At 44.0% G+C, this 20,331-nt stretch overlaps 1 protein-coding gene across 2 annotated transcripts in view; it reads right to left on the bottom strand.

Annotated features, from left to right (window-relative positions):
• Positions 1-3,906: 3,906 nt before the first annotated feature.
• Mthfd1 (methylenetetrahydrofolate dehydrogenase, cyclohydrolase and formyltetrahydrofolate synthetase 1) overlaps positions 3,907-20,331 on the bottom strand; it is a 72,665-nt gene continuing 56,240 nt past the window's right edge. For both annotated transcript variants that reach the window (XM_048362061.1, XM_048362060.1), the window contains exons 19-28: positions 19,728-19,796; positions 19,250-19,361; positions 18,963-19,102; positions 16,287-16,328; positions 12,853-12,953; positions 11,872-12,049; positions 9,925-10,032; positions 8,552-8,704; positions 6,111-6,204; positions 3,907-4,167 (exon numbers count right to left, since the gene is read on the bottom strand). In XM_048362061.1, the coding sequence (XP_048218018.1) occupies positions 6,115-6,204; positions 8,552-8,704; positions 9,925-10,032; positions 11,872-12,049; positions 12,853-12,953; positions 16,287-16,328; positions 18,963-19,102; positions 19,250-19,361; positions 19,728-19,796 (993 nt within the window). In that variant the 3' untranslated portion in view covers positions 3,907-4,167; positions 6,111-6,114. The remainder of the gene's footprint in view (positions 4,168-6,110; positions 6,205-8,551; positions 8,705-9,924; positions 10,033-11,871; positions 12,050-12,852; positions 12,954-16,286; positions 16,329-18,962; positions 19,103-19,249; positions 19,362-19,727; positions 19,797-20,331) is intronic.

Raw genomic sequence — 20,331 nt, 5'->3', positions numbered from 1 at the left:
GATGCCCGGAGTCATACTCAAACTCCAAGGTTCTTCCAGTCTAGCAAATCTGGGAACTTGTAGTTTTAGGAGAAGAAAAAAAAAAAAAAAAAGATGAGGTATTTAGACAGAGAGGGCAGAATAGCTGTATTTTTTGGAAAACACTGGAAAGCTGTCTATAGCTCCATCTGTAATCCTAGCTACTCAGGAGGCTGAGATCTGAGGATGGTGGCTCAAAGACAAGCCTGGGCAGGAAACCCCATGAAACTGTCATCTCAAACACTCAGAAGGGGCTGGGAATAGGCCTAGTGGTAATATGCTCGCCTCATATACTTCATATGAAGCCCTGGGTTCGAATCCTTAGCACCACATATATAGAAAAAGCCAGAAGTGGCACTGTGGCTCAAGTGGTAGAGTGCTAGCCTTGAACAAAAAGAAACCAGGGACAGTGCTCAGGCCCTGAGTTCAAGCCCCAGGACTGGCAAAAAACCCAAAAGAAAAGGCCAGAAGTGGAGCTGTGGCTCAAGTGGTAGAGCACAGGCTTTGAGCAGAAGCAATCCAGACCCTGAGTTCAAGCCCTAGGACTGGCAAAAAAAAAAAAAAAAAAAAAAGGCTGAGAACTGGGTATGATGGCTATAACCCTAGGCAGGAGGATTTCTAATTGGAGAACAACCTGGGCTACATAGCGAAGTACAAAAAAAAAAAAAAAAAAAATCTGGATGGTACTTTGAGGTCAGAGGCAGATATATCTTGTATCTGAAGAGTAAATTAAGAGAACTTCTTTGAGTTCTATTACAAGTAATTAGTCCCTGACCTTTATCACAGTCAAGCACACAGTCACTGCAGTATACTATAAATAAATGCTGCATGGTGGTTTCATGATGGCAGACTGATGCAGATGTTCATAAAATATATCTAGCATCTCATGAATGAAAGAAACCTGTCACCTTTGGTGCACAGTGACAGTTAAGCCTGGAAACAATTCCCCATTTCCTCGCTTACTAGTCCCTTAGCAACTTTGTGTTGCCTGTCAGCAAAAAGTGGCCTATAAATGTCTCGCCAACCTGATGGGAAGTGATTCTACTTGCAGCTTAGCTTGTTAACATCACCAGATACCGCATCCAATAAAGTAGCTTACATATTTATCTGAACAGCACTCAATTGATCATACCATTTCTCCCAGTCTGGTCCCTATCCACCTATAATTCAAGCCTGTAGCTACTCAAAATGTTACAAATTCTCGCCTTGCAAAGACCCCTTTCCCTGGTCCTCCATGGATGGGCCTGGCTCCAGTTCCTTGGTGGCTTGGTCTGTGGGTACCATGAGGGTCACAAGAAGCTGACCCAGATCCAAGTCATTCTGCTGCAATCTGCTGTAGCATTGGGTGCTGCCATCTTTGCTGAAGTAAGGGTGTATAGACATCAGTGCACAGCGACAGCCTCTGAGGTGCAGATAAGCATTGGAACAATGTTTACCAGTATCATTACTAACATGGGGAAGGAAGGCCTTAACAGACCAAAGAAGGCTAAGAATGGGGACGGGGGCTGGGGATATAGCCTAGTGGCAAGAGTGCCTGCCTCGGATACACGAGGCCCTAGGTTCGATTCCCCAGCACCACATAGACAGAAAACGGCCAGAAGCGGCGCTGTGGCTCAAGTGGCAGAGTGCTAGCCTTGAGCGGGAAGAAGCCAGGGACAGTGCTCAGGCCCTGAGTCCAAGGCCCAGGACTGGCCAAAAAAAAAAAAAAAAAGAATGGGGACGGGGAGCCACAGCACACTGGCTGAACCAGGGTCTTCCAGCCCCAAGGTAAAGGTACCGGACCATCTCTGGACACCCACTAACCTGCACCCCAAGTACTAATGCTTCCGTAGGTCCTGAAGATGTTTCCACTTGACCTGTGACACCTCTTCATTAGCAAGATCAAAGATCAAGGATCAGTTGCACAAAATCCCTGTCAAGTGGGCAAGTCAGGAGTATCCCTGTCCTCTTTATCTCTTCCCTCTGCCTCTAGCACCTTTGTTACCCAATACTTGTGGAGGGATGCAAAATGGACACAGCTTTCCTTCCGCCTCTTGCAGCCTGGCAGGAGGAAGTGCTATGAGGGGCAGCAAGAAGCAGAGGCGTTAGAATGAAATGACCATATAAGATTATCTGGCAGTGCAACCGTATGTCTGCCTTTTGGTAAAATGAGGATATAAACCTAATAGAAAGATTTGTTCTGATATAATTCACCACGCACATTGCTATCCCAAGACTTGTTCCTGTTTTGAAGCTGGAGGTCACCTTCATAGCAACCCATTGCCCACTGCTCAGACTTTTTATCTAATAGATGCTTTTGCACAAGTTGCAAAGGTACATGTGAATTTTATTTTCTACTAGCGGCTATTCATTGCCACATTATTTATTTTTTTTGTGTGCTGGGGAATCAAACCCAGAGCCTTACATTCTAGCCAAACATTCTACCACTAGACTGCAGCTTCAGCCCCACTGCTACTGTGTGTGTGAATGTGCCAACCACCAGGGCCTGGCTCTGCAGTATTATTTATTTATTTGCTAGTCCTGGGGCTTGGGACTCAGGGCCTGAGCACTGTCCCTGGCTTCTTTCTGCTCAAGGCTAGCTCTCTACCATTTAGGCCACAGTCCTATTTCTGGCTTTTTCTGTTTATGTGGTACTGAGGAACCGAACCCAGGGCTTCATGCGTGCTAGGTAAGCACTCTACCACTAAGCCACATTCCCAGTCCCTGCAACATTTTTATTTTTATTATTTTTTGTTTGTTTGTTTTTTGGCCAGTCCTGGGCCTTGGACTCAGGGCCTGAGCACTGTCCCTGGCTTCTTCCCGCTCAAGGCTAGCACTCTGCCACTTGAGCCACAGCGCCGCTTCTGGCCGTTTTCTGTATATGTGGTGCTGGGGAATCGAACCTAAGGCCTCGTGTATCTGAGGCAGGCACTCTTGCCACTAGGCTATATCCCCAGCCCTTATTTTTATTTTTAATAGCAAAATTTACTAAACAATCCAACTCACAGTACCAAAAATTAAAATAATTAAAATATGAATTATAAGAATCCATAGTAGAGAACAGAGGACAGTTGACATACTATATGGCCATAAGAAACAAGATGGAGGGCTGGGGATATAGCCTAGTGGCAAGAATGCCTGCCTCGGATACACGAGGCCCTAGGTTCGATTCCCCAGCACCACATATACAGAAAACGGCCAGAAGCGGCGCTGTGGCTCAAGTGGCAGAGTGCTAGCCTTGAGCGGGAAGAAGCCAGGGACAGTGCTCAGGCCCAGAGTCCAAGCCCCAGGACTGGCCAAAAAAAAAAAAAAAAAAAAAAAAAAAAAAAAAAGAAACAAGATGGACTCAAACAGCTAATGGAGTAAGAGGTACTGCTCAGTGGAAAAGCAAGTTTCACTTTTACTTACAGAAAACTACAGCTGGGCCCTGGTGACTCAAGCCTGTAATCCTAGTTACTCAGGAGGCTGAGATCTGAGGATCACAATTTGAAGTTGGCCCAGGAAAAGTCCACGTATGAGATTCTTATCTCCAATTAACCAGCAAAAAGCCAGAAGTAAAGCTGTGGCCAAGTGGCAGAGCGCCAGTCTTAAGTGAGAAATATCTGGGAGTATATGAGGTCCTGAGCTCAAACCCCAGTATCAACACATGAACAGTATTTTGAGGAAGAAAGCAGGGATTGACAATATAGAAATATATAAAGCAAGGGGCATACCTTCCCTTCCCCTGCCCTCTTCTGAATTATGTGTCCCCACAGAGCTGCCCAAGCATGCCCTCAGTTTCTCTTTGGAACACACAGAGGTAATGTACATTCTGTAAACTGTTAGCACTGTCCAACAAATGGGTTCATACAAGATGGCAGCATACTGCAGCAGTCTATGGATACTGTGATTTATATTTCAACACTAGGATAGCAAAATTATTCCTTTTATTTGGTAGACTACAATCAAGACATGTGCATTATTTCTGTTAATTTATACATGATGATGAAAATTAAGGCAGTAATACAAAGGCTTCTGAGGACACCGCCCCCCAGCCCCCCGAAGATTTATTTTAGAAGATTTCCAGGGCAGGGGCTGACTTTTCTCAACGTCTCCAAACTTCCTTCCTCACAGCAGGCCTGAACAGACACTGGCCAAACTTGCAAAATAGCTTCTTAAAGAAAGGATGACCTGGAAAGAAAGGCAAAGAAGTAAATGTGGATACTATTTAAGACCACAGCAAGCCACAAGGCAGGATGTATATCCATATCACCTATGTCCTTTCAGAGTTAGTATCCCCAGCACCAAGCTCAGAGTCTCTCCCTACCCTACATACTCACCATAGCCAAAATGACTATTTTGATTTCATCTGGGCTTTACTTTTTCAGCCAGTGCAACAGCTTTCACTTTGTTATATATTGCCTTTTTTTTCTTCTTTTTTGGTGTTGGTACCGAGTTTTTTGTTTTTGTCAGTCATGGGGCTTGAACTCAGGGCCTGGTTTCTGTCCCTGATCTGTTTTTGCTCAAGGCTAGCACTCAACCACTTTTAGCCACAGCTCCACTTCAAGTTTTCAGGTAGTTAATTGGAGATAAAAGTCTCATGGACTTTTCTGCCCAGGCTGGCTTCGAACCGTGATCCTCAGATCTCAGCCTCATGAACAGCTAGGACTACAGGTGTGAGCCACAAGTGCCCAGCTTTGGTACTGGATTTTAAACTCAGGGCCTTTCCCTCTCACTCAGCCTTTTCACTAAAAGCTGCTGCTCCACCTACCCCTGGAGCACAGGTCCACTTCCAGCTTTTTGCTGGTTCACTAGAGATAAGAGTCTAGTGAACTTTCTTGTCTAAGCTGGCTTCAAACTACAATCCTGAGATCCCAGCCTCCTGAGTAGCTAGGATTACAGTCAAGAGCCACCAGTGCCTGGCCTGTACTGTCCTTTGATACTCCTGTCTCTTTTCACTCATTCTAATTTTTCTCAGTCCTCCTTTCTCTTCTTCGCTGGACTTTGATAACAAATGTGCATGGTCGTCAGTGGTCTTCTTTATTGTTTGAATCAGGATTCAGTTTCTCAAAATTGATGTTTTCATCTTTTCTTGGCTTAATTCCATATTTTGCTAGCTAACTTCCTAGAAGTAGGGGCAGCAAACCTTTACACATTTGGTAACACCTAAACTGATCTGCCCCGTGTCCGGCTCGAGTGTTACCACTCCTCTTACAAATATGGAGGACACTCCAACACCGTCCAAAGGCTTCTCATTACTGATAAGACAGGTATTCAATTCACTTCTCATTTTTTCATAGGCCAAACATTTTTTCTCTGGGCAGTGGTAGCTCATGCCTGTAATCCTAGCTACATAGGAAACTGAGATCTGAGGATCCTGGTTCAAAGCTAGTCCAGGCAGAGACTCTTAGCTCTAAACAGCAAACAGCCAAACGACAAGGAGAGTGCAAGACCTGAGTTCAAGCCCCAGTACCAGTGCCAAAAAAGATATTTTTTTCCCTTTAGAAAAGATGTAAAGGATTTTCATTTCTGATGTTACCAAATTTCAATGGCAAGTATCTAGAGATGGTTCATTCATTGTGATGATTACATTGCCTTTTCACCTGGAACTCCTGCTTCACTTCTGTTTTCAGCTTTCTGAGTCATTTACACAACTCTTACCTTCTGTGTGCATGTATGTTGCTGGGGGTTAAACCCATAGCTTCACGTATACTAAACCCTTGCTGTACCATTGAGCTTTAGCACCAGCCCAGCTCCTGATTTCTGTTCAGATTATACAGACGTTAGATTGTTCTTGCCTGTCATGTGCCATCAATTGAGGCCCTGAGGCTCCTGGGGTTCCAGTAGAGGGAGCCTCACCTCCCGCAGGCCCTTCACCAGAGCTCTGCAGTGCTCTCCGAGTACTGTCCCAGGAGCACTACCCACTTGGGACGAGCCCTGCTCTTCTTCCCAAGACTCATCTACATGGAAGTATTTAAGCCAATGGTTATTGCCAATTTCCAGGACTAGCCCAAAACTCAGAAGGAAATGCTTTGAAGGTGTTAGAATTTCAATTTTTGTAGACTTACTTTAAGCCATGTATGTATAAATAAGCAATGTAAGGGGAAAAAAAATCTTAGCAATTAATAACTTACCTGTTTAGAACAGCCCATTCACCTGTTGAGTCTCAGGGTCCAAGTCAATATCATAAAAACAGGGCCGAGTAGGAAGACCAGGCATTGTGCTCATCTAGGATATAAAAGTCTTCCTTAAAATTGAACTTAAAAAGTGATTTTTTTCTTCTTTGTGTCTTGTGCCTAAGGCACAATGATAGAATATCATATTATAGTTATCCACAAAGTGGGTGGGTTTTTTTTCCCTACATATTCAAAACCCAGCCACTGATCCTGTTACCAACTCAACAGAAACCCTTTCATCCTTCTGCAAACCAAAGGCGAAGCCTCATCATTATCTTCTGTGTAGACAGCTCTAAGCAGACATTTCCATGTCCAGTCGTGCAGTGGCAGGTGCCAAGGAGGCTGAGGAGCCGGCCACCCACTTCCTCAGCGTGTGTCTCACAAGACAAGAGGAACAGCGCTGGTGTCTCTTTTCAAATTTTCTTTCAATGAGACTGTTGATACGCTTATGGGATTTTTGCCTCAGAATCATGGTATTACAAATTTGTATCCTTTAATTGGGGCCAACAAGATATCCCTGTATGTAATCTGATGGGTTTTATAATCACTAGTCTTAATTGGTCTGCTAGGGCCTTCTAAAACTAAACTTAATGCTTACGGCCTATACTTGTATTCTTTGTTTTGTTTTCCCTGTCCTGGTTTCTTTTTTAGGATGTGGTTGTCAAATGTCTGCTTAGATGCAAATTCATATGGCTGGTAAGAGTGAGAACTTGGTGCATATTTTTTTGTCTGTTACAGTGTCATACACATACATTCCAGATTAGACCCGGACAGGAAGCTCAACTTCTAAAACTGAACTATAAAAATATTTTTTTAAAAAATGAGTCATCTTCTGTAATACAGAACATTTTTTCCCCCCAGTCTTGGGGCTTGAATTCAGGGCCTGGGCACTGTCCCTGAGCTTCTTTTTGCTCATGGCTAGCACTCTACCACTTGAGCCACAGTGCTACTTCCACGTTTTTCTGTTTATGTGGAATCTGAAGAATTGAACACAGGGCTTCGTGCATGCTAGGCAAGCACTCTACCGCTAAGCCACATTCTCATCCTCCCCACCTTGCCTTTTTTTAGGTAGGTCATGGGGCTTGAAATCAGGTGGTGGGCACTGTCCTTGAGTTCTTTTGCTCAAGGCGAGCGCTCTACCACTTTAAGCCACTACTAGTTTACTGATGGTTAATTGGAGAAATGAGTCTCATGGCCTTTTTTTGCCTGTTCTGGCTTTGAACCATGATTCTCAGACCTCTTGAGTAGCTAAGATTACAGGTGTGAGCCACTAGTGCCCGGCTTACAGAACATTGATACTTGAGAAAAACCTAATTTTGACATCTGAGAACCATTCAATATTCTCTAAAACATGCAGCAGGGATCTATCTCTTCACTCTAGAAGAAATAGATGTGAGGTGTGGAGACAAGCAGGGACAAGAATTGGTGTTCAGATCTAGGAGAAAAACCTAACAGATGACATAAAGACAAAGTCATGTGCCCACCAGTGCAGACAAAGTATATGCATAATGGCAAAGACTTTTTAAATATCCCCAAACTAGGGCTGGGAATATGACCTAGTGGTAGAGTGCTTGCCTCACATACATGAAGCCCTGGTTTCGATTCCTCAGCACCACATACAGAAAAAGCCAGAAGTGGCGCTGTGGCTCAAGTGGTAGAGTGCTAGCCTTGAGCAAAAAGAAGCCAGGGACAGTGCTCAGGCCCTGAGTTCAAGCCCCAGGACTGGCAAAAAAAAAAAATCACCAAACTAGGATTCTCAGTATCTTTGCTCTTTCCCTAAGAAGATCCCACTCTTACAACCAATCTGAGTCATTTCCCCTTAATATTTTCTTTTCTTTTTCCTTTTTTGCCAGTCCTGGGACTTGAACTCAGGGCCTGGGCACTGTCCCTGAGCTTCTTTTGCTCAAGGCTAGCACTCTACCACTTGATCCCAGGGCAATTTCAGGTTTTTTCTGTCCATGTGGTGCTGAGGAATCAAACCCAGGGCTTCAGGCATGTTGGGCAAGCACTCTACCACTAAGCCACCTTCCCAGCCCATTCCCTAATATTTTCAATCCATAGACAGCTGAAGCAGTGAATACAATCCCCTGGGATTTGAAGGACTGACTACTGGCACCAACCCAGCCTATCAATAGGTCTATCTTTCTATCCTGATTGAATCAGGCCCAACGTCCCTGAGAAATGCAATCTTTTATTCAGTGGAAGTAGTCACAGCATCACATTTGAATTGATATTAGTATAGTCCATGGTAAGAGGATTAATCAATCATAATAGGTCTGACAGCAACTTTCTCCTCAGCAATGAACTCTGCTAACTTGGCATTTGCTTAACAGCTTTAGCAATTCATTTCCGATGAGAAGTGCCGATGAGCAAGCTCTGCTCCTGCCGCCCTCACTTACCGTTCCTACTAAAGGGTACAGGAAACCCGCCCCGACACTGGCACGGATGTCCCGAATGGGCAGGATGAAGCCGGTAGGCACACCTTTTTGCTCTGGGTCGTGGGACAAGGACAAGTGTGTTTTGGCCATGCAGATGGGTAGATTCCCAAAGCCCTGGGGAGAAAAGGGAACAGGGGCAGGACACATGAAAACCCGATGATACAATAAAGAACATCTGTACATGGTGATTATGAAATTCCTTCATTTATCTGGAACAGCTGACTCTTTATAGTCTACCTCCACCTCAATATCCTCTAGCTTAGTTATTACAGAATAAAAGCAAAAATCTCTGTTTTGTGAGGCACTAAGTGCTCCCAAATATATTCCACAAGTGAGTATTTAATTTCCAGCTACATCATCAACAAAAACAAGAAGTTATGGGATGCATAATAATAAAACCAGAGAGGTCTCAATATTTAGTAGGATGCTTCCTATTTCCTTATGGATTTTCTGCATAATTCATTTACTACACACTTACTCCCAGCCCAGTATTTTGAAAGAAAGAAGGTTGCCACCCAGAGAAATAAAATGGGAGCTGGGCACTTGTGGGAAACCGTAAATATAGAGCCATAAGGTCTGCCTTAGAAAATTGGACGGCCATTCACTGTCCCTCGGAATGTTGAGGGAGGCCCTGTCAAGACCTACTGTGCTTAGTATTATAATGGCCAGTATCCACCTTTCTCCCCAACATCACAGGACCTTGGGGTGGTGGGTGGCCTATGCAAATGAGTTGTTTTCTTGTTTACATCCTAGAATTGTTCCCCCCCAACTGACACCCTTACCTCTTTGAAGTAGTCTCTTTGATGTAGCACCTTCCTGCATGTGCTTTCTTATTTGATAATAAATAAAAGCCCTGTCCATGGGACCCTCAGGCTTCTGTTGCTGAAGAGAGGCAGCAGGTCCCCTGGTGCCGGAAAACCAATTCCACAGTCCGGTCTCCATCACTGCTTTGCTCCCGGCCCCAGTGGGACAAGGTGCTTGTGATGGTTTGCAACAGGCGCTGGTGGCTCATGCCTGTAATCTTAGCTACTCAGGAGGATGAGTTCTGAGGAGCAAGGTTCACAGCCAGCCAGGGCAGAAAAGTCCCCATAAGATTCTTATCTCCAATTAACCACTCAAAAACCAGAAGTGGCATGGTGGCTCCAAGTGGTAGAGCCATTAGCCTTGGGCAAAAGAGCTCAGGGATAGTGCCCAGGCCCTGAGTTCAAGCCCCACAACCACAAAAAGATAAAGAAAGGGAATGGTGGGGCTCACAGGGCTGGGAGGACCCAGAGATTCTGACAGAATGACCTGCTTTGTGAAGGGATGAAAGAATAAGCACATCCAACATTTACCTGCTTTGTGTAGACGTCAGCCTTGTGCTGAGCTTCAGGGAGCAACTCAATGTCATCTGCCCCATAGATCTTCTGTGCAATGATCCTGATTTTATCCTCAACTGGGAGCTAGTGCAGCAGGAAAGAGAGGAAGACTGTGACTGGACATGTGGGAGGGGCTTAACTCAGACATGGCCACTTTCTAGGTCAGTGTCTCCAAAAGATGCTTTTCATAAGATATAGACATGTAAATAATATGAAGTTTATTGGGTTTCAAATACTTTAATGGCAAGAAATATTTTTAAATCTCAAATTTGGTAAGTAGAAAATGTAGAGAGGTAACATTATTATTTATATATTGAGATACACCTAGGTATCTATTTATATATAAAGTTAACATGCACAGATACATATATTATCTATCTATTGAGAGATGGACACACACAACACATATTTAAACACTGTACTAAAATTAGTCAATACAGCTGGCTGTATTCCCTAGCAACTAAAGCTAAAAGAGGTTGTGCTTTGGAAAGGAACAATAATCTGTGTATAAATAAAGTTCTTAAATAGTGATAATTTATGAGGGGCTTGGTATAATGGACATGTTTAAAGAGAGCACTTGATGGTTTAAAAAAGATGTAACAGATTACTTTCACATGCATCTTATAATTGGAGTTTATTAAATACCAAGTAACACAAGCACTTTGGGTGACAGTGATTTAAAACCAGCAGAAATTGACTCAAACAAAGAGTAGTGGTTTCTCTCTCAGGACAGAGAAAAGCTTCAAACAGACATGGGCTAGTGTCCTTGTTTCCCTACTTCTGCTGGCCTCAAGGTCTGGGGTTCCTGACTTAGACACTGTGGACAGGTTTTGGCTAAGGTGCCTACAAATGGTTTGCTCAAGGCATTTTCCAGAAAGATGATTGTTTGAACAGATTTTCAAGCCCATGTATAGAACCAAAGTCAAGCAGTAGAATGTCAATGTCAACAGCAGGTGTTAACTCTCGGCAAGGGACAAAAGTAAAAGTGTTAAAACTTGAGCAATAGGGGGCTGGGGATATAGCCTAGTGGCAAGAGTGCCTGCCTCGGATACACGAGGCCCTAGGTTCGATTCCCCAGCACCACATATACAGAAAACGGCCAGAAGCGGCGCTGTGGCTCAAGTGGCAGAGTGCTAGCCTTGAGCGGGAAGAAGCCAGGGACAGTGCTCAGGCCCTGAGTCCAAGGCCCAGGACTGGCAAAAAAAAAAAAAAAAAAAAACTTGAGCAATAAAAGCCAAGTAAAAACTAGCCTAGAACATACAAGCAGAATTAACTGTAATTTATACCCCATGTTTCTAACAAAGGTTCTAGGAAATTGTTACAGACTATTTAATGCCTAATCATGTCCTAGAATACATAGGACAGAACTGAAAATGAAATACAACCCTACAATAACCAACTTTCTCTGGGCTAACTTATTGTACTGGGGCCAGATGAAATCTACTTGGTAATGGAAACAAGATGAAGCCTGCCAAGGTGCTTTCGGCTTACATGTGAAAGTTGCTGAGCCCCAGGCATCACTGTACCCAGAAGTGAATTGGAGAACACATTTCTTTCCCCTAACAATGAGAAATGACATAGCCCTTTGCCAATTTTCTACAGTACAGTAGTGTCGCAGGTGAAAGTGTACACTGAATTAATGGTTCTGCATGGAACTCTTTCTTCTTCTAGCAAAAAGACTTGGGTGAGCCAAGTTCCCCAAATGCTCTTGTGTGGCATCCATTCTCTGAGAAGGCAGCAACCTGCAGCTTCTAGGCCAGGTATCTGAAGCTGAGGTCCAGCCTGTGATCGTGCAATCTACCTAAGTGGGATAAGGCCACAAGACAGAAGCTGTTGAACACAGGGTCTACACAGAGGGAGGAGCACAGAAAGCTCATTGTGCATTTTTTGTTTTGCTTTGTTTGCCTATGGAAAGTAACCCACCTGAAGGTCATAGAGGAGTTGGAAGTTGCTGGGCGCCTGTGCCGCTCTCTGGACAGCCTGAGCCAGGGCGACGGCCCCCTTACCCCCCTCAGCCCAGTGAGTGCACGTGACTGCATCAAATGCCCCATGCTCTCTGGCGAGGCGGCCGATGAGGCCCAGCTCTGCCTCAGTATCAGTCCTGTGAAAGTAGTATTTCAAGTTAGTGAATGGAGGATGGCTGGAGAGGACACAGGTCTTCTTTTTTTTTTTAATATATTTTTTTTATTATTAATTGAACATAAATTTTTTTTACAAGGTGTTGTGCAAAGAGGGTGAAGTTACATAGGACACAGGTCTTCTTGATGTCACTAAAACACATATGGATTGCCTAGTGATAAATGCGCACTAATCCATACTGTCTGGTTTGAATCTCACCTCCACAATGAACTAGCTTGGGTGTCTTTTGACTGCACATGGATATTTCACTGGGATATTATGAAGTTTAAATGGCAAATACATGTAAAGTACTTGAACATTCCCAGCATACCACTGGAAACCAATAAATACTAACTTTGAAAAATTCTGCTTCCAGTCCCATTATAGTACAACCCCTAACAGAAGAAAGCCAAACAACCCACGCTAGTTCTTGCATGAACAACTTGCTCAACACATTCAACTATGTCAAGACAACATCCCACCAGGAACTCGGCAGGCTATGATGTCCTGTTAGCAGAAAAGGCCTCCACATGACCACGAAGAGCACTGAACTTGAAGCCTAGGTATTATCCACTTCACCCAGTGGAGAAGAGGCCCACAGGTACAGAATCAGACTTCTGGACCTTTGGTGGGTAAAGTGGCGAGCTTGTTGTGATAAACCTGTCAAAGGCTAGACCACAAGCTATAAAAGAGCTCTGTAGAACACAGCAAAGGCTGCACAATTATCTACAGAGATGTCTTATGTCCATTTTTCACAGCCTCCCTTTTCTGTTACTGGGTACTTACTTGAATGCATTTGTGGCCACTACTACAGGAACTCCAAACATTCTGGCATTTTCGATTTGTTTCCTCAAATTACTGAAGCCTTTTTCAACCAGCTCCAGATTCTGTAAAACAACCATGAAAGCTCTGTAGGGTTAGGGAACACAGACTTGAAAACAACCATAGTTTCTCTTAAAAGGCAACCTCTGTCCGTGAGCCAGTAGACATTTGCTGTCTACTTAAGGAGGCAGGCAAGCCAAGAAAGTAAGAAAAGGAACACAATGCATTTCTCACGTGGAGGGAGGGGACCCTGCGGAGGGCCAGGTCCCCCAGCCTGAGTGGACACCTGCTGCATCCCCACCAGCTTAAAGCACCATGGCTGGTGTGTTTGACATCATTATACCACACCTTTGCTTCTTTCCTGTGTGGAAGAGATTAGATTCCCTACCTAAATTATACTCACACCTGTGTGTTTATAGATTTTGATGTACTCATCACGTACAATGACACAAGTGGACTCTTCAGTACAGCATAAACCATTCCTTCAGTAGAAAGCAGAGTCTAGACCACAGGGTCTGACCATAAAGAGGTATTTTTACCCAGCTGTCCATAAGCACTGCTGAGAACATAAAGAAATCCAGCGGTGCTTTCAAAGGCTTTGATGAACTCAACCAGGAGCCTATTCTAGGGCTAACAGCAGACAAAAGATACCTTAAAAACCAAATAATCAGCCAGTGGCTCATGCCTATACTCCTACCTACTCAGGAGACTAAGATCTGAGGATCTAAGTTTGAAGCCAACCTGGGCAGATAAATCCCAGAGACTCTTGTTTCTGACTAACCAGCAAAAAGCTGGAAAGTATGGCTAAAGTGGTAAAAAGGCCAACAAAGTTCCTACTCCAATACTGGCTGGCATACATACACACTCACAGACACAGACACACCAAATCACATATTGCTCTGTAAGGCAATTGGGATCTCAGAAAAATTAAAAACAGAAAAGGAAAAAAAAAAAAGACTAAATTATCAAACTGGAGATAATGGAGCACATTTTTAGGAGACTAAGATTGAGACAGGAGGATCAAGACTTTGAGGCTCTTCTGGGCTCAAGAGCTGCTTGAACTACACAGTAAGACTGTATCTCAAAAATAAACAAAAACAATGGAAAAACAAAGAACCAATATCAGTGTTGCCTAGAATCCCAACTTCTTGGGAGGCTGAGGCAGGACAATCACTTCCTATCTCTCTTCCCCACCCTCACCCCCCAACCAAATGGCATAAAAGCTACAGGAAGTTGCTAAGAAACCATACCTTTGAATATGCTAACTACAGCACTGCTTGAAGCACCCAGAAACTGCAAACACTAAACTCCTTGAATAGGAGACTAGGCCAAGGAAGAATGATGTACACACTCAATAAATGTTCACTATGCAGATGTAATGAGAAGGGACATCTATCTGTGTTAACATGGAGCCTGTCCAAGATGAATGAAAGCAGCAAACTGGAGAGCTTAATTCTACTTTTAGACAAACAAACAAAATGTGTATAGTTGAAAAAAAATTTAAGTTGGAAAATATACAGCAAACTGTTAGAGGAATTCCAAGCACATGTGCTATACTCTTGTAGTGTTTTTTTTTTTTTTAAACAAAGGGTATGTCATTACTATAATTAAAAATACATCAAGAAGGTTGGGGAGGGGTACTCAGAGGAAGAGCATTTGCCTAGCATGCTGGAGACCCTGGGTTTGATTCTCAGCACTGAAAAAAACAAAATCCCCTAAATCAAGTACTGAAAAAATGCAGGCCGGGCATTGGATACATTTCTTGTACTGTTTGTTGCCTTGTATCCAATGCCCAACGTATGATACTGTAACCTCTCTGTACGTCAGTTTGATAATAAAAATTTGAGAAAAAAAAAATGCAGGCCGGGAACTGGTGGCTCATGCCTGTAATCTCAGCTACTCAAGAGGCTGAGATCTGAGGATTGTACTCCAAAACCTGGGTGGGAATGTATGTATGTAAGACTCTTACCTCTAAATAATCACCGAAAGAAAGAAAAGGGGGGGGGGGGTGGTGGCAATGGGAATGTGGCTTAGTGGTAGAGTGCTTGCCTAGCATGCACAAAGCCCTTTGTTCAATTCCTCAGTACCACATAAACAGAAAAAGCCAGAAGTGGTGCTGTGGCTCAAGAGGCAAAAAGAAGCCAAGGACAATGTTCACGCCCTGAGTTCAAGATCCAGGACTGGCAAAAAAAAAAAAAAAGAAAGAAAGAAAGAAGCCAGAAGGGGAGCTATGGCTCAAGTGGTAGACTGCTAGACTTGACCACAAAAGCTCAGGAACAGTGCCCAGTTCAGAGTTCAAGCTTCAGGACCAGCAATGATCTATAAAAATACACATACTATATATCCTGAGTAAAGCAGTATTTAGTGCTTGGATCCCCCAAATAGCAGCAGAAATTAAGATAAAGGCTGAAACTACTAGGATCTTGTGAATGTGGCTTTTGCTTTTCCTCCGAGATTATAAACCGAGATTAGGATTAGCCTGACACTCTAAGGAGCACCTTAATTCTTTACCATTGGTCAGATGAATACCACCAAATACCTAAGACTGAGAACAGTTTAAGAAAGGAGAATTTCTTCAAAGAAGACACCAGCTGGGCCACTTCAGGGCAGTCGCTGTAATTAGATACAGGAAAGGCTGTGGGGTAGCAGGGGGGCCAGAACTGTGAATTCCCCTCCCACGCATGAATCAGACAGATGACCATAAAAGGCAAATCATAACTTGGAAGACAGGCAGACTCAAGGCACCAACAAATTCTTTTCTAGCCGATTTTGAAATATTTCATTTGGGGCCTCTGCAGCAACCTTGTATTGTTTGATAATGTAAAAGCCTCCAAAAAGACAGAGAAATTGAATTAACAGTGACAGCGACTGACTCAAGGGCTTGTCTCTTATGTAATCACTCAGATGGGCGGCTCCAGTGATGTTTGATGGTAAATGATATTAGTATGGTTTGAGCTCACAACTGATTCTACGGCAGACCTTTAATTCAGGCTTAGTGCTACTCGTTTAATCCTCTCTTTAGCATACTGCAGGTTTTCAGCATCCTGCACTCAAGGAACAGCCCTGGGTCACACTGACACCTTTATTTCCTCCAGGGGCCAGGTCTGAAATACTGACTTGGGGAGAGGGTATTTTTCTAGGACAAATAATTAGATTACATTTTTTTTTTTTTTTTGCCAGTCCTGGGGCTTGGACTCAGGGCCTGAGCACTGTCCCTGGAATCTTTTTGCTCAAAGCTAGCACTCTGCCACTTGAGCCACAGTGCCACTTCTGGCCGTTTTCTATATATGTGGTGCTGGGGAATCGAACCTAGGGCTTCATGTATATGAGGCAAGCACTCTTGCCACTAGGCCATATTCCCAGCCCTAGAACAAATAATTAGAAAGAATGGCAGTTACCTCCTCTGTGTAAGCCTTGGGAAGAGGTAGTCCCGCAGTGACCTGGAAGGAAAGGAAACAAAGTCAGAGGCATTTCTTCCTCCCAATTCGACTTCAGCTTCAGTGTTGGTCATGGGGTACAGGTAAGCGGGCTGCATGCTTGGGGAGACACAGCAGTGTGATGCTGGTCCCCCCCATAAGGCCTTTGTGCGCAGAACAAGAAGGCTACTTTGAGTAGAGTGGATGGCCCTGTGACCTGAATTAAGGAAGCCAGAAGGAGGAAAGGAGTGTGTTTCAGGTAGGACAGAGACACAGTAAGTGAAGAACATGGCCGTGGGGGAAAGGGCAGCTGTCACCCTGCAAAGGTCACTCTGCAATGTCTGCTTTCATGAGCTGGTGATCCATGCCTTGCAGGAGCTCAACTGTAGCACAGGAACAACACAAACATGAGGGAAAAACAACAAGACTTTCTTCTTCCATGGTAGAGTACATTTACAGTTGACCACACAGTAGAGGGCTCACTGTGTGCAGGTGCCTGGTCCTGATCTAGTGACTCAGCTCTTCGGCATCCACAGGGGTAAGGGGGTAAGGCGCTGACCCATGGCACTGTAGCATCCAGTTCAGACCCCCTAGACCCCTCTCTCACTCCTCAGGGATACTGTGGTATGAAATCCCAGAAGGGCCATGTGGAGGCTGGGTAGGAAGCAGGGCCCTTACATGTAGCTTCCTTTCTGCAAGGTAACACCAGCAGCAGGTCTGGCTCCTTGGTAGAACTCTATGTGCAAAGCCCCCTTGGTGTGCTGGACGGGGGAAGTGCCCATCATTATTACTGTTTAGACCATGAGGTAAGAGGAGGGAAGGAAATACAAGGATATGAGGGTGAGAGGAGGTGGGAGACAGGATTGTTGGCTGGGAGGGAGAAAAGGGAGTCTACCTTACAGTACCAGAAACAAGGGGAATCCTAGGTTGGGAGTGCTTTTGGATGCCTCAGGGGAAAGCAAGACATAGAGCTTGGAGAGGTGTGCTGAATGGAGTGTTAGGACAGTGCACTCAGAGGCGAGCTAGGGACCTAGGACTTCCAGAGGCCCATGAGGCCCAAACTGTTTTCTAAATAACGCTAAGATCCTAAGGCCATTTTTATCCTGATTCCTTCATTTATACAACATGTGATATCACATTGTGATATCACAGAAGATGAGAACCCAGCGGTCTTCAGTTAACCAGATAGAGAAGATCTGAGAAATGGACAATGCCAAAACATTCCAGAAAACAGAGTAACTTAGTTTTCATTTCAACAATGTCTAAATCCTGTTTCAGAAAATATAACTTAGCCATGAGTTGATGACTTGTGTCTGTAATCCTCGCTACTTAAGAGGCTAAGATCTGAGGACTGAGGTTCAAAGCCAGCCTAAGTAGGAAAGTCCATGCAACTTACCTCCTATTAACCACCAAAAAGCCAGAAGTGGAGTTGTGTGGCTCAAGTGACAGAATGCAGATTTGAAAAAAAAAGCTATGGGACAGCACCCAGACCCAGCGCACGCACATATGCGCACACGCACGCAGGCACACACAGCTCTACTCTGGCCTCCTGTGTAGCTAGGATTAGGTGTGAGCCACCAGCGCCCAGCTTAAAGATGTTTTGTGTATTAATATATACCTCAGTTTTCATTTCCAATTAAATGTTAATAGCTATAAACAAAAGCTCCAATAAACAAAAGCTCCTGAAAGCCTTTTGTAGTTAAAATTATAAAGCGATTTCGGAGGAGCTGAGGCTACTACTCAGCAGTAGAACACTTGCCAAGCATGTGTTAGGCCCCAGGCTTGATCCCCAACACTGGAAAAACAAATAAAAAGGTTTGAGGGTGAAACATTTGAGAGCTGTCAGATGAGGATAAATTTCATATTTCAATCATTCCCCCAAACTACTACCATGTCTTTATATATTAATCTGATGAAAGAATGTTAAAAACTAGAATATACAAAAGTACAACTTCTCTTTTTTTGTGGCAGTGCTAGGATTTGAATTTGGGGTCTCATACTCTAGCTCAGCTTCTTACTCACAGTTGGTACTCCACTAAACCTCATCTACAAACAGTATTTTAATCTAAATTGGAGTTTTGTGGACTTTTCTAGCTGGGCTGGCTTCGAATGGAGGTCCTCAGTCTCCTGAGAGTGCAGGTAGGAGCCACTGGTACATGGCAAAAAGTACAACAGTTTCTAAGCAGAAGGAATTCAGAAAACTAGACATCAGGCTGAAGAAGATGATAAGCTAGCCTACCCTCGGCTTTTCTCTGCCATGCAGCATTCTGAATGGAGCTGCCATTCTCCTTGGCCTGCCCTCATGGTCCTCTCTCTCCCTCCTTCCCACGTCTGACTGGCTGGCTGTCAGTGGCTTAGTCCAGCATAAAATACTCAGGAGCTTAAAAGTCTGGTTGACTGGCTGGTAGCCACTATTTCGGAAGAAAATGAGACTCAGATTTTTAGGGAACAGGCTGCTGAAGGAGTTTTCTGTGAGCACAGTCTTGCACCAGTGCTTGGAGAGGTATAAATGTCAGATGCTTCCCTGAGAAAGGCAGCACTCTGACCACCCGTTGCTTTTAGTACCCAATTCAGCACTGAGCTTAATGCAGATGTGGGCATGCCTTTCGACTTCCTTCAGGCCTTCAGAACACTGCAGACATCAGACTTGACCCTCACCGTGGGGCCGCCCCCATGCATCTTAAGAGCCCTGACAGTGGCAACAAGCACCACAACGTGAGGGCGGAGTCCGGAGTAGCGGCATTTGATGTTAAAGAATTTTTCCATTCCAATGTCTGCTCCGAATCCTGCTTCAGTCACTGTAAGAAAGAAACAACAACTGTAAAAGTACCATTCCACTCTCTATAGAACATATTAACAGTAACAACAAGATTATTATTATTTCTTAAATACCATTCCAACTCCCTATCTCCAAGATCTACTCACTGATGTCAGAAAATCCTCACCTACAAAGCCTTCTGGGCCAACAAGTTTGAGTGCAATCCGGTCTGCAATGATGGAGGAATTGCCATGTGCGATGTTGGCAAAGGGTCCAGCATGAACAAACACTGGAGTGCCCTGTAGAAACAAGGCCATGGTAAGTGAAACTGTCACTTACAGTGACAGTGGGGAGGAGGGCACATAACCAAGGGTAGACAATGCAGTGAGAATTTCAAAGACTATTTCTCTCAGGGAAAACACAAAACCACTTCTTTTGGCAATGCTGTGATCAAACCCAGCACCTTGTGCCTGTTAGGCAAATTCTCTATCATGGAGCTATATCCCCAGTCCCAAAGCCACCTCTTTTATAGCTCAGTACTGTCTCAATTGTAACTATAAGAAAGAATTAAAAGAGCTGAGTAAATGCTGAAAAAGACTTGACTATTTTATAATCTCTCTTTTGCATGTAGAATGCGTCTGGAACACAGGAGTTAGTCTTCTCACCTCTAACGTCTGCATGAGATTGGGCTTGATTGCGTCCTTCATCAGCACCGTCAGCGCACCGCTCACCCCCTACAAAACACACACATGAAATGAAGCATCTGCTCATACTAGCAGGAACTGATACTCCATATTCTAGGTCTTCTCTCCATTCTGGGCAGTTAGTATTTTTGTCAGAACTTAGACCATTAAGGTTTTTTCCCCTTGGATACACTGAGAAGCTGCTGGCTATTTTAAGGAAGGAAAACAAGTAGAATAAAAATGGCATTCATATGCAATTTCTGAAAAGGCAATATAACTGAGAACAAATGTCTCAATCAAGCTCTATTGATGACTGATATGGGAAATCCATTTGAAACAAGTATAGAGCACAGATGTGCTGCTTCCCAGAGTGCTGAGTTATTTGTAACTTTGGTATCTGGGCCGAGATGGGTATAAATCATATTGAATACATGTTTCCCATAGCTGAAATTAAAATACCATTCAGGAGTTCAATCTCAACTCTTAAGTAGCAGGTATCTTTTTTTTTTTTTTTTTTTTTGGCCAGTCCTGGGCCTTGGACTCAGGGCCTGAGCACTGTCCCTGGCTTCTTCCCGCTCAAGGCTAG

This window comes from Perognathus longimembris, chromosome 14 (genome assembly GCF_023159225.1).
Source record: "Perognathus longimembris pacificus isolate PPM17 chromosome 14, ASM2315922v1, whole genome shotgun sequence".
Taxonomy (NCBI): Eukaryota; Metazoa; Chordata; class Mammalia; order Rodentia; family Heteromyidae; genus Perognathus; species Perognathus longimembris.
Note: the sequence above shows the minus strand (reverse complement) of the source record. Positions and strands in the feature narration are given on the sequence as shown.